The sequence below is a fragment of the Cucurbita moschata genome, unplaced genomic scaffold (genome assembly GCF_002738365.1).
Source record: "Cucurbita moschata cultivar Rifu unplaced genomic scaffold, Cmos_1.0 Cmo_Scf00024, whole genome shotgun sequence".
Lineage (NCBI taxonomy): Eukaryota > Viridiplantae > Streptophyta > Magnoliopsida > Cucurbitales > Cucurbitaceae > Cucurbita > Cucurbita moschata.
This window is the reverse complement of record NW_019268540.1, coordinates 1413238-1427422: the sequence shown is the minus strand read 5'-3', so window position 1 is coordinate 1427422 and position 14185 is coordinate 1413238. Positions and strand designations below refer to the sequence as shown.

The 14185-nt window shown below is 33.6% G+C and overlaps 3 protein-coding genes across 4 annotated transcripts; 2 read left to right on the top strand and 1 right to left on the bottom strand.

Annotated features, from left to right (window-relative positions):
- The first annotated feature begins 2840 nt into the window (after positions 1-2840).
- On the top strand, positions 2841-4389 carry LOC111460893 (serine/threonine-protein kinase OXI1). Its single transcript, XM_023104245.1, has 2 exons — positions 2841-3360; positions 3458-4389. The coding sequence occupies exons 1-2, from the start codon at positions 2948-2950 to the stop codon at positions 4326-4328; spliced, it is 1284 nt and encodes a 427-aa protein (XP_022960013.1). The 5' UTR covers positions 2841-2947; the 3' UTR covers positions 4329-4389.
- Positions 4390-8595: 4206 nt separating this feature from the next.
- LOC111461142 (membrane protein of ER body-like protein) lies at positions 8596-10118 on the top strand. The gene is made up of 3 exons (XM_023104639.1): positions 8596-9130; positions 9235-9296; positions 9592-10118. The coding sequence occupies exons 1-3, from the start codon at positions 8596-8598 to the stop codon at positions 10042-10044; spliced, it is 1050 nt and encodes a 349-aa protein (XP_022960407.1). The 3' UTR covers positions 10045-10118.
- A 37-nt stretch (positions 10119-10155) lies between these two features.
- LOC111460900 lies at positions 10156-13621 on the bottom strand. 2 transcript variants are annotated; one of them, XM_023104261.1, is made up of 9 exons: positions 13535-13621; positions 12497-12574; positions 12337-12390; positions 12149-12217; positions 12025-12054; positions 11558-11662; positions 11276-11401; positions 11092-11193; positions 10156-10254 (listed from the first exon to the last, which is right to left on the bottom strand). In XM_023104261.1, the coding sequence occupies exons 2-9, from the start codon at positions 12555-12557 to the stop codon at positions 10232-10234; spliced, it is 570 nt and encodes a 189-aa protein (XP_022960029.1). In that variant the 5' UTR covers positions 12558-12574; positions 13535-13621; the 3' UTR covers positions 10156-10231. The 2 variants fall into 2 exon arrangements, with proteins under 2 accessions (XP_022960029.1, XP_022960028.1); XM_023104260.1 differs by having other exon boundaries at positions 13529-13592.
- Between the last annotated feature and the right edge of the window lie 564 nt (positions 13622-14185).

Sequence of the window (14185 nt, the reverse complement as noted above, 5' to 3'; positions counted from 1 at the left end):
CTTTTTTTTTTTTTTTTTTTTTCTGACATTTTAATTTTTGGCTATCTGCAATGGATAAGGTAACTCTATATTATTCCTTTTATTTATTTATTTATTATTAATATTATTTCTTATGCTTATTGCTCACACGTTTTTTACCCATTTGTATTTATTTATTTATTTATTATTATTTTGACAAATTATACTCCACCTTTAAAATATCTAATTTGAATCTTGTTTTTTTTTTTAAATTGATTTTTTTAATTAATATTTGATATAAAAGTTTAATTTAATATTTGTATTTGCACGTGGGCATTGGTCTGGTGGCTAGTGTGTCAGAATTTACATCGATAACTGAAGATCTTCCGAGTTAGCCGAGTGGGTGGATGTTGAACCATAGAGTTGAAAGGTGGTTCGAGCGATGTTTCATTAGGTCGACCACATTATATCTAAGTTGATATTGATTATTACACGTGAAAAAAACATCATGAACAATTCATATTAGAAAAAGATATCATGTGCGATGTTTGAAGTTAAATCCGGTTGGATTAGGAAATTCTGTTTTAGACCAATTGTGGTTGGATGCGTAATCCAACCCAACTTAACCTAACCCTCTCTTTTTGGGTTGGGTTGGGTTCGATTTTTTTAAGTGCAAGTTTGCGGCTAATAATCGAAGGTAGAAGAGAAGACTTTGTTATGCGAACGGGAACGAGACAACAATGCAACCACGAAGGGCCGAAATGAGGGGTAGCCCTTCCATTTATGGAGCTTTTGGTGCCCTTATGGGCTTGACCTAACCTTTGGACTTGAAATTCATTTGGGTTTGATAAGTTTGGGCTTATAAAAAGTCTATTTTATTAAAACAATTTTCTCCCAAATACTATAATTTCTTAATAATTTAAAATTAATTTACGATCGACTTTGATTTATTTAGCGTTTCTCGAACGTTAAGGCATCGAAAAAAGAACATAACGCATCGAACAAAGCTTTTTCAGAGAGATCTTTTCGATAACGATAGTGAAAAATATAAATTAAATAAAAAATTAATGAAAAAAATCAATTAAATTAAAAAATAAAATAAGTATGGAATATTAGCAGTGGATGGTGGTAGGCAATGAGTAGATTGGTGGATGTTGGAAAATATACATAAATACGAATCTTTTAAAGTGAAAAAAGCTTGGAATAATTTCGGTATTTTCCCACTTTGCGTGGTCTCAAATGGACTCCATTTCAAATATGCTTCCTTCTTCCTAAATTACCAAAATGCCCTTGCCCTTTCTCGCCCTCCCAACTCGAGTTAATGATACTCTACCAGATTCTTTGTGAGATCCCCCCTCGGTCGAAAAGGGGACGATGTGGAAACCTCTCTCTAAGATACTCGCTTTAAAAATCATGATACTGCTTCCTTCTTCCTAAATTACCAAAATGCCCTTGCCCTTTCTCGCCCTCCCAACTCGAGATAATGATACTCTACCAGATTTTTTGTGAGATCCCACCTCGGTCGGAAAAGGCCATTTCAAATATGCTTCCTTCTCCTAAATTACCAAAATGCCCTTCCCCTTTCTCGCCCTTCCAACTCGAGCTAATGATACTCTACCAGATTCTTTGTGAGATCCCACCTCGGTCCGAAAGGGGATGATATGGAAACCTCTCTCTAACATACTCGCTTTGTGATGTCCTACATTGGTTCTGGAGGAGAACAAATCACCATTTATAAGGGTGTGAAAACCTTCCCCTAGTAGACGCGTTTTAAACCCTTGAGGGGAAGCCCGAAAGGGAAAACCCAAAAAGGACAATATTTGCTAGCGGTGGATCTAGGTCGTTACACGCTTTAAAAATCATGATACTGACAACGATACGCAACGAACCAAAACGTTGCGAAACTAATTTCTAGTTATGTGTAAAATTTTACCATAAAATTATTTTTTTAGGGTTAGAAATAAATAATTAATAGAGAAATAGTAAAATTATTTTTTTAGGGTTAGAAATAAATAATTAATAGAGAAATTTTATTTTTTTAAAACTAATAATTATATCAATTTAATCCAGGATATTTAATACTAAATTATAATTTACCATAATATTTTATTAAAGACAAATATTTAAATAATTGGTATCTTTAGGTATATTGTTCTACCATTTATTACTATTTTCATATGCTTGTAATTTATTTAATTATAAATAGAGAACTTTCACACACCTAAAGTGTGATGGATTAAGCAAGTATGCTCAATTGTACTCTTATTTTGAAACGGTTCATACGTCAAATCTTACTAGATATTTTAAATTATGTAACGACAATTATTTAAAACATAACGTCTAAATTGATTTATAATTTAATTAATATTTATATAAATTTGAACTAAAATATAAATTAATTTTTAATGAAAAAGTCAAGAGTAGCGTGACCACACCTAGCATCTAGAACAACCACACTTTTACTTTAATGTTAAAAGTCTTCCAATTTAACCGCCAACTAACCTCCTTTTCCAAATTCAAATAAATAAATAATTAATTATTCTTTTTTTTTTCTCATTTTAAAAAATATATCATTTTTTTACCCATTAAAAATTAAATTATTCTTTTATTATGTTCAAGAATTTGAATTTATTTTATATTTATTTATTAAAATTTGGGAGTTTCTAGAAGCGCGGTTTTGGAGATTCACGGAAACCATCACGTTCTCCGTATTTTTACATCATCCCTAACGTCATTTCCACCACGCTTTCTGTTACCAGATTACGACACGTCATTTATTTCCACGTGTCATCATCTGGCACAGGTGATGGAATATGAAATTACCGTCAAGCCCATTTGTGATTAAATTAATTACAGTAAATTCCAAAAGACTTCGTCCCCAAGAAAATCGCTCTCAAGAGGCCAGGGTTGTTCGGTCAGATATAAAATCGAAACACGTCCTTCATTTTCGGCAGATTACGCCGCACCCGAATGATCTTCACTTTCCGCCATGATCGATGATGATGTGAAGAAAGATCATAACTCTGAGCAGATTCCTGATTTGGATTTTCAGAAATTGGAAGTCGTAACGGCGCTCGGTCGAGGAGCGAAAGGAGTTGTGTTCTTGGCTCGAAATGCGAACGATGACGACGGCGATGGCGAATGGCTGGCGTTGAAGGTGATTTCTAGAGATTTGATCGAGAGGAAGGCTAAGATTGTGAATAGCGATGCCGATGAGTATCGCAGAGTTTGCTTTGAACGAGAAGTTTTACGTCAGTTTCGGCATCCGCTTTTGCCTCGATTGCGAGGAGTTTTGGATACGAAGAAAGTTGTTGGTTACGCCATTGATTATTGCAATGGACGAGATCTTAATACTCTCAGGAAGAAACAGACCGAGAAAATGTTCTCCGATGACGTTATTAGGTAAATTGATTTGATCTCTGTTTTGTGAAATTGATTTGTGGTTCTGTTTCTGATTGTGATTGTGATTGTGTTTCTGTTTGTGTTTTTGTTTGTTTAGATTCTACGCGGCGGAATTAGTTATGGCGTTGGAGTATGTACACAGCCTAGGAATAGTTTACAGAGATTTAAAGCCGGACAACGTTATGGTTCAACATAACGGCCACATAATGCTTGTAGATTTTGATCTGTCCACGAGGCTCTCTCAGAAATCTCCTAAATCGTCTCCGTTATTGTTGCCGTCGGTGGAGGTTTTGACGGAATCTAGATCGACGATTAAGAAAAAAAGCAAGAAGAAAAGATTCTTTCATTTTCACCGATTCTGCAACTCCGGCGTGTCGCCGGAAGATTCAGACCAACAGACGGCCAATAAGCCAAAATCTCCGCCAGATTCGTCGGAATCCGACTCATCGGAGAAGTCGAACTCGTTCGTCGGAACAGAGGAGTACGTGGCGCCGGAGATAGTCTCCGGGAAGGGGCATGACTTCGCCGTGGACTGGTGGTCGCTCGGAGTAGTTCTGTACGAGATGCTATACGGAACGACGCCGTTTAGAGGATCAAATCGGAAAGAAACGTTCTACCGAATACTGACAAAGACGCCGGATCTCAGCGGCGAAGTAACACCGTTAAGGGATTTGATAAGGAAATTGCTGGAGAAAGATCCAACGAGGAGGATCGAACTGGAGGAAATCAAGAGCCACAATTTCTTTAAAGGAACTGACTGGGATTTGGTCCTGGAAATTCCCCGGCCGCCGTCGCTGCCGGCAATAGCGACGGAGGACACAGATGGAAATAACTTAATAGATGTTGAGTCTTTCGTCCAAGATATATTTTGCAGCGAAACGGAGAAGAAGAATCGTACGAACGGCGATGAAGGGAACGGGTTTATTCCCACTAATTACACGGAGTCTGACAGATTTCATGTATTCTGACCATTTTTTATTTTTATATATAAAAACTTTAATATTCTTCCCACAAATCACAAGATTGGCTTGTGGGTTGTTGTTATTAATATTATTATTAATTATTATTTAGAATTTAAAGCTTAAAATTCTATGTATAAAGTTTTAGTCCTCGATGACAGCGCAAAAGGTAAGGAAATTCAACTTGAAAAATGAAATAATATTAATAATTAAATTCGAATAATTAAATATTTGTATGTTACTGAAAATAAAAGTTGAATTGGATTATTAATGTTTATTTAATAATTTTAATTAAAAGAAAATTTTACATAATTGAAAATAAAAATAAAAATAAATAATAGGAATATTAAGAATATGCGAATCTTTTTTTAAATACATGCAAAAGCTTGTTAAATAATTGATGGAAAAATTAACATTAAGGAATTAAATAGTTTTTCTTAATATAAATAACAATTTATTTTAAATTCATTCAAAATTTTAAAAACATTTTTTTTTTTGGTTAAAAAAAACTATTATTTTTAGTTTTAAAATAAGAGTATATATCATTTTCAAACGTTAATTTTAAAATATAAATAAAACCTAAAATAATTATCAAAGATTAAATTATTATTAATTATTATTAAACAAAAAAAACAAAAACAAACAAACCAACCCAAGAAACAAGAGTCGGTGGCGTGGGCAGCAATCTATGAACGGTCAAAGGAGATTTTGAATGGCAATTAATATATATATATAATATATTAATTCTAATTCAAAATTTAAAAAATGAAATAATAATTTTATAAAAGGAAAAAAAAAAACAGGCATGACTTTTATTCTTTTTGACTTTGAAGAAACAGATATACATATATATATATAATTAAAAAAATGTTTTATTTAATTATCATTTTCATATATTAGAGAATAGCTCACTTTTTATTTATTTATTTATTAAAAATAAGATAATTATTTTACTCCACTCCAAAAATAGTTGAATTTTAAGAATGCAAGATAATAATAATAATAATAATAATAATAATAATAATAATAATAATAATAATAATAAATCTCTTTTATTTATTTATTTTATTTGAAAAAAACGAATATTCGTGAATATAAATGGTTGTTGTTATAGATAAATCTCGTCTATTAACTATAAATATTTAATATTTCAAATACGCTCACATAACTTTCCATAAGTCTTGATCGTCGAATCTTTGAAATTATATTTATATCCACTCGTATTTTATCCCAAAATTATTGATTTGGACGTCACAACACGACAATATGAACTCTTCAACCAACTAATCAATCTTCGTAAAACTCTAATTTATTTAAAACTATTTTGTAACATATGTCGTTAAATTATTTCTTTAATTTCATATAAATTATGAATATGACAAAAAAAAATTCTATTCATTATGATCTTCGACCAATAATCAATATTTGAGACTAGCACAATTTTCTTCGTCATTAAGATAAAGTTTTGTTTTCTATTCATAATAACCATATTGCCACTTGAGCTTCGTGGGGTCGGTAGCATTGAAAAACACGATGCACATGGCAATTCATGTCTTTACTTCATACAAACAATTCAAACACTGTCTAGTCTTATCACATTTAACTCTTCAGTCGCCGACCACTAACCAATTTTCGCAAAATTTAGTTTATTTAAAATTTTATAATATTTGAATAAAATAAGACGTACATAAATGAACCGAGAGCAGATTCTAACGAGAATGAGCTGATAGTTATTACCCATTCAGTGTCTCGAACATAGAAACTCCAGCTTACGCGGTGTGAAACAATCCTATGTAAACTTGACCCACAGGTAAACACAGTCATATTGCATCAAATCTAAATTTCAAATCATGAACATGAAACGGTCAATTCAATTTTAAAAGAATTACGTTCATTATAACATTCAAACATGCATCGTAATCGATGTCTACTAACTAACTCCATAAATATTCGGAGCAGCCCTGGACCATTTAACTTGATTTTCAGACTGTCCCTATCATTGAAAAAACACTACACTTCAGCTAAATTCTCCGTAGATAATGTTTTTTTTTTTATTTTTAAAGTTAGCGTATGACTAAGGTTGTTTTTTCTGACACCCATAAATTTGAAAGAATATATATAAAAACATGCATTTAGTCGGTAAACATTACTAATAATATTTTTCTTTAATACACACCTTATTTACCTTTTGTGTTTTTGAGACAGTAGTTCGAGTAGATCCGTAAAATAGAAAGCTCTCTCTATACTTAGAATAAACCCGAGTGAGATTCCACGACTTCGAGATAGTAGCTCGGGAAGATTCGAAAAATAGAAAAATGAAAAATAACGCCCTCTATACTTAAAATGAACCTGAGCAAAATTAAGAAAACGACAAACGTGCACGATAAAAGTAAAAAAGTAATTAAACGAGCGGTCACGAAATTACCGAGAAGTAACAATTTTGAGGTGAAAATACCAAATTACCCAATAGAGAAGTAATGCTTCGAAGTGAATAAAAGCAAAGCCCTTTGGTGGATGGAAGGTTAGGTAAAGAATAATACAAAAAGTAATGGGAAAGGACAATCCTACGTGGATTTTATTTATTTATTTTTGCATTATCGAATATGCTTTTTTTTTTTAATTTATTTTCTTCTCGGAACGAATATTCCCTATGAAACGCACGTTTCATATTTGTAAACCATTTGACAATTATTTAAAAAAAATAAATGAAAAATAAAATCTTTTTTCGTTTATTTAATAAAAATATTATTAAATTTTGTATTATATATTGACAGTATATAATTAATTAAATTATTTAAAAATATTTATAAGGTAATATAATAATGGCGTCACATGTAGAAATTAATTTCAAACCGAAAAAAGGACCAAATTTTCTCATAAAATTTAAGACTGCCAGCCAATTTTCATAATTATTATTTTTTTTATTTCTTTAACTGAAAACTAAATTTATTACCTACCTACTTTAATTTTTCTATATATTTTTATATTTATGTTAATTTTAAAACTCTCTTTATATTTTAATTCATTAATTAAAATGTTATTTTCCATTTATATATTTTTTTTAAATCATTTTAGTTTTTGAACTTATCGGGTTAATGAGAGGTTCGTAGTCCCGAGTCATTTTGGACTTGGCATAAAGACAAAGCTTGACTAGCTTGATTCAATATGGTCTATCTCGTTGAGTTAAAGTTTGACCGATCTGACACGATATAACTATCTATTAAATTAGATATAAGTCTTTTGAAGTTGAGCCCGTTTACTTCTGGGCCGATTATTCGGATCAGTCCATCAAGGAACTGAGATAATTGGGCCAATCCACTTACTAACACATATAACTACAGTATCGAGAATTGTACGAGACCTTTTGGGAAACCTAAAGTGAAATCATCTGAAGTTATACTCAAAGTGAACAATATCATATAATTGTAGAGGTTCGTGATTTTCAACACGGTATCAGAGTCATGTCCTTAATAATCAGCAGTCCCAAGTCATTTTGGTCTTGGCCTAAAGACAAAGACTTAGCCAGCTTGATTCAATATGGGCTATCTCTCAACGTTAAAGTTTAACCGATCCGACCCAACCTATTAAATTAGATATAAATCATCCTTTTAGAGGTCGAGTCCATTAACTTATAGGCCAATTATTCATATCAATCCATCACGTAGCCCAACAAACTTTAAAATTTTTGTGGTTGTGCCGAAGGATTCAAGTTTATAATATTTTAGTCGAATATATCGGTCGTAAAATTAAAAATTTTAAAATACTTGAATTCATTAAAATATTTAGGTCTCACCGCTTTTACCTATAAAATTGTTTGGAAAAAGAGTCTCGATATAAGCTATAATATTGTCATATATTACGTATCGTGGTCAGCTTCACGGTTTTAAAACGCGTTTGTTAGGGAGAGATTTTCACATATTTATAAGTAATGTTTCGTTCCCCTGACTGATCTGGATCTCACATAAATTATATAATAAAACCTATATAAAATTTATAACACAAAACACATTCATAAATTAATCGATAATTATTGAGATTGAAATTAATATAATTATAAATTAGTTTAAATATATATATATATTTTTTTCATGTTTATAAAAAAATAAGAACAGAAAAAACGACAACATGTGAAGCTTCAAATTTTTAAAAACCCACGTTGGTCTCTTTCACACTCTGAACGCCAATAAAATGGCTCCTCTTCCACCATTCTCGGATACAGTCAACCTTAAGCTCCACCCTTTCTCCGGCCACCGTAGCACACCGCAGCTTTCTCATAATGGAAGCCGTTATAGATCGGCTGGTGGCGGCGGAAACGGAGAATCAACCGACGCCGGCTGCTGGAGAAAGTAAGTCACGTGCGATGAAGCTGAGCCGAACTTCGTCTTCTGATAGCGATGAAGTTTATTCCGACTCCGACACCGACACCGATGTTGAAAATCAAAGGCTGTACGAGTTACCCAATTCTCACGACTTCTACTGCGCCAACTGCGAATCAAGCATAACTAAAGTGATTATTCTCCGCAACCCTCCGTCGCGGTCGTTGATCTCGGCTGCCAGAGAATCAACCGAGCCACCGCCTAGTTGTTCACCAGACCTGATGTCGACGCTGCAGCCTCGGTATGATACAGATTCAGAAAGCTGTTGCATTTCCGTTGAATGCAGAGGCAATGTGTATATGACCTTTGTATCAAATCGCCCCGAGCCTAGGCGTTGTTTCGAGATAGTGAAGAGCATTGTGTACGGAGGATTAACCGAAGCAATCACGAGCCTAGGCATCGTTACCTCCGCAGCAAGTGCCAATATTCCAATAGGTAAAATTATAATGGACGAGTTTCGGATCATTTGATTATTTTATTATCGTAATTTTGTAGAGGAATGGTCGTGTAATATTAAACTTGGTATGTACAATTTGCAGAGATTATCGGGGCTTTAGCATTGGCAAACATGATTATCGGTCTTATTGTCCTCACAAAAAATGTAAGTCAAACACGTTTTACTTTGATTTATACTCTCAAATTTAAACAGAGTTTAAGAAGTGCTCGTGGGTTGATTTAGGTCGGGTTAAGATATTTTTTAGATCTAACCCAATTGTTCGAGTTATAAAAATTTTCAATTCAACTATAGAGTTTTTGGGTTGAGTTGGTTCGGGTTGACTGATCATTTAATTAAATTTATGTTTTTAATAAAAGTAAAATATTAACCCGAATGGATCTGATTATTTAGGTCAACTGATTTTTTAAACATCTTTGACCTTGAAAACTAGGTTGTTTAGAAAGTATTTACCGGTGCTATGGGAAATGTAATTTTACAGTTCTCTACGCTAAAGTCGAATCAACCCATGAAATACCCATACCGAAGAAAACGACCACAAGTCGATCCATACGAGGAAGCCTTTGGCGACAGGCAGAATTATCTTCTTCACTACTCTGCCATCATTCTATCATTCTTACTCATCGGGCTTCTGCCTCCTCTGGTTTACAGCTTCTCCTTCCGCCACACCGACGACAACAATCTCAAACTCGCCGTTGTGGGTGCCATCTCGCTTCTATGTATTGCGCTACTCGCCATCGCGAAAGCTTATGTTCGGAAGCCGTTGCATAAGTATGTCATAACCCTAGTATGTTACATTGTTCTAGGGTTAGGGGTCTTTGGCCTGTCTTATTTAGGAGGCAAGGTGCTTGGTAAGCTTCTTGAGCCACTTGGCTCGCACTTTGTTGCTCTCTAATATGAACTTTGTAAAACCCACGTGGGGATTCATATGAACAATGCTTGGTTTCTTTATTTTCTTGCAAATGGTTTGGACAGGTAATATAGGTAATACAGGTAATATAGGTAATATAGGTAATACAGGTAATACAGGTAATACAGGTAATTGTTCTTGTGTTGTTTTCCGGTTTTGTTCTTGCAATCTTCTAACAATTTGCTCCATAATTTCCTACAACAAAGTATAGATTATCATAAAAACATGTTAAAAAAGGGTATCATAACGATCTTGTTCTATAATTCATGAACTTGAAAGATACATCGTTTAGTTTAGTGTGTTGCTTTAAGGACGAAAACATCGGCTATGAATAACTAACATTCGTATTTTGACAACATCAATGTAATGTCATCCCAAGTCTGAAGATGTTGTTTGTCTTCGTTATCAAGAACTGATTCATGAGTCAATTTTATTATCAAAAGGTCCCAAACATCCATCCATCTGTGTACTAATAAGGTATGAACCCTCCCGTGTCCATATCGAGTCATTTATGGATAACATATTGGGAAACGACCCCATATACTAACCTCCCACTAGAGGGCAAGGGCGTAATATTGGCACACTCGTGTCGTTCGATACTGTCCTAAAAAATCCATTCCAAGAGAAAACACTCAAAACCCTTGTTTTGCCATGTTCGTCCACACCTTGAAACACATATGTATCATGAGGTAGCTCACTTAGGTCACGAAACCTAGGGGTAACGAAGAGCTAACATCATGCATCTCCCTATATACCTCTCCCTCAAGTTAATATGGGTCTATTTCATAGTCCAACTAGGTCTTTTGCCATCCACGTGTGGGTCAACTAAATAAGGTCGTAGCCGACCCATGGTGTTGTCATTCATGACCCATGAGTCTGCTATGGGTTGGCCAACCTCTTCTTTCGTATTTTCACGTTCCTAATCTCTAAAATTCTCGGACTTGACCAACTACCTAGATTCATCCATACTTAAACAAAACATTATATCAAAGCACGATCTGACAATCACATTCAAATCTTATCGAAACGTACTTAGTGAGCGTGATTCTGGAAAAGATTTCCACGGATACATTCTAGCAACATTGACTTTAATTTTATTTCCCGAACCTAATATTTTTGGATTGAAATTTAGATCTGCATAAAAAAAACATATTATATATTACAAAGTATTCAATTTTTTCAAAATATTTCATCACTAGAGAAAATTGATACACACCATTTTGATTGCCACTTTTGAGGTCAAGGGAAGGAAGATCTAAGTGAGATTTTGAAGAATGCATATGAACTACATTCAATTCAAGTTCGTTGTTATCCCCGATTATCTCCGGATTTATACCATTGCCTGCATCAAAATATGTTCATGTCGTGCTAGAACAGTCTAAATGGTAATCGATATCTTATCCATTGAGTTATGCTCGAATTGACATAAAATTTCTCAAACGCTATTTACTGTTAGGACGATTGAGTCTACCCATCAAATAATAAAGTTCGATCATACCTTGAACTGGGATGATTTCATTCGGTTGAGCTCCATTGTTATTAGCTTGAAGAGATTTGTCGTTGTTTTTCTCAACTCTAGAATGAGATTGATCGGTTCTTTGATCTAGTAAACATAAAAGAAAGAGATATAGTCAGTACATATTATGAGTGTTCATATAACTCGATAACTCGACTAACTCGGACTACTCAACCCAAATCATAAAAGTTGAGTTGAGTTAGATATTTTTTCAGTTTGGGTTGGGTTGAATTTTTAAAAAATCAAAAAGTTCGACTCAGTGGGTGAGTTGACTTTTTTTTATAAAGTCAACTAAAAAATAGAGCCCTACCTTTTTTAAAAAAATTTCAATATTAATAAATGTTATTATATTTAGAAATTAATATTTTAGTGTGAGAATTTTGAATATTAATTACACAATTAAATATTCTAATTAAGGAATTAAATAAATTAAAAATTGAATTATGTACCTCCACAGCAATTACAGCACCTACATGCTCCTGAATAATAAAAATTTGAAAATTATTTATTATAATTAAAGAATATATGAAATAATAATAATAATAATAATATATTATTATAAGGAATTATTACCGTAGAAGCACATATTGCAATGTCTCCAGCAGTTGTTGCATATATTATTTATCGATATATTTTGTGAACCTGAAATGTATTTTTCTCATTATTATTATTCGTTAATCATAATTATAATTTAAACTAATTAATATTTTAAAGATCAATGGCTCCATCTCTCCATAAACATAAAATCCTCCAATACGTACCATTACGATCACCGGCGTCACCTGGGTTTGGATCTAGACATCCACAACAAGCACCTGAATTATGGAACGTCCCAAGTGATTAGAACGATCTTATAAAAATTATGAGTAATTTGGTCACGTTTATTCAAGCATGAATGATGATGAACCCATCGAAACGTACAACATTCTCTCACGCAAGTCCACCCGCAGCATAACCATTGGAAGAACGTCAATGGATCCATTGTACCCTTCGTGCCTCCTGCAACAACAGATGTTTTCATGTATGTGATTTTTCTGTTTAGACCTCGTATTCTATTATCTAGTCGATGTGAGACTTTATTCATTTTTCTAATGTAATTAAACAAGCAAATTAAGGGTCAAACGAAATATGGGTTACTGATTCCTCATCTGTAACAGCTCAAGCTCACTGCTAACGGATATTGTCTTTTTTGGTTCATTACGTATCGTTGTCAGTCTTACGGTTTCAAAATGCGTCTACTAGGAAAAGGTTTTCATACCTTTATAAGGAATGTTTCGTTTCCCTTTCCAACCGATGTGGGATCTCACAATCCACCTCCCTTGGGGGCCAGCGTCCTCACTGGCACACCGCCCGATGTCTGGCTCTAATATCGTTTGTAATAGTTCAAGCCCACCGCTAACAAATATTGTCCACTTTAGCCGTTACATATTGCCGCCAGCCTCACAGTTTTAAAACGTGTCTACTAAGAAAGGTTTCCACACCCTTATAAGGAATGTTTCGTTTCCCTCTCCAACCGATATGGGATCTCACAATCCACCCCTCTTGGAACTCTAGCGTCCTCGTTGCCACACCACCCGATGTCTGGCTCTGATACCATTTGTAACAGCCCAAGCCCACCACTAGTAGATATTGTCCACTTTGACTCGTTACGTATCCCCGTCAGCCTCACGGTTTTAAAACACATCTACTAGGAAGAGGTTTCCACACTTTTATAAAAAATGTTCCGTTCCCCTCTCCAACCGATATGGAATCTCACACCATCTCATTGGGGGCAGAAAACGAATCGACCTCTCGATAAGAGACATCCTTTTCAAACCATCCAACGAAGAATAAGAGGAGAATAAAGCACCCAGTCGCGCTTAAAGCTCCCGGGAACAGACACAGATAAAAATTTCAAAGTTATTGAAATAGATGCTTTCCGAGTAGCTGTTTCCGAAGCAAGAAAAAGTAAACTCATACCTGTCGTGCTCTAACTCCAAGCTCTTCCTTTCTTCCTCCTTCAAGTGTGTCCAAGAACATAAGAACATCACTTAGCCTCACCAACTAGCATTAAAATACTTCCATGTTTTTTAATAAACTATAGCGTAAAAACAACTGGCCACCTAGCATACCCTATTAATCATTGACATTTAAATACTCTTTAAACAACCTTTGTGGACAAAGATTTCTTAACTACTACAACCATGTTACCGCTACCAACTTGTTTGGATAAGGTTATGTCGCACGAGTTGAATTTTATGTATGACTTTTTATTTTAAACTTTTGAAAATGACAGGACGAGTAACTTACATGCATGAAAAAGAGATATTTTGAATATGATACAAAATAATAGTAATAATAAATATAAATATTAATTTAGTTCGTCCGCTCCTAAAATAATGTTTAAAAATATCTAATCATTTTCGTATCTTAATTATTTAAGTCAAATATAAAATTTAAATTATTAAATATTATTTTATTTCATGAAGAAGATTCTCGAAATATATTATGATATATTATGGATAAAGTTTTTATAAATTGACAAAAATTAGAGTTGAATATAGTGGGAAGATAATTTCATACGTGGAATGCAAATTTTTTATTTAGAAAAAGTATTAATAAATATGATTT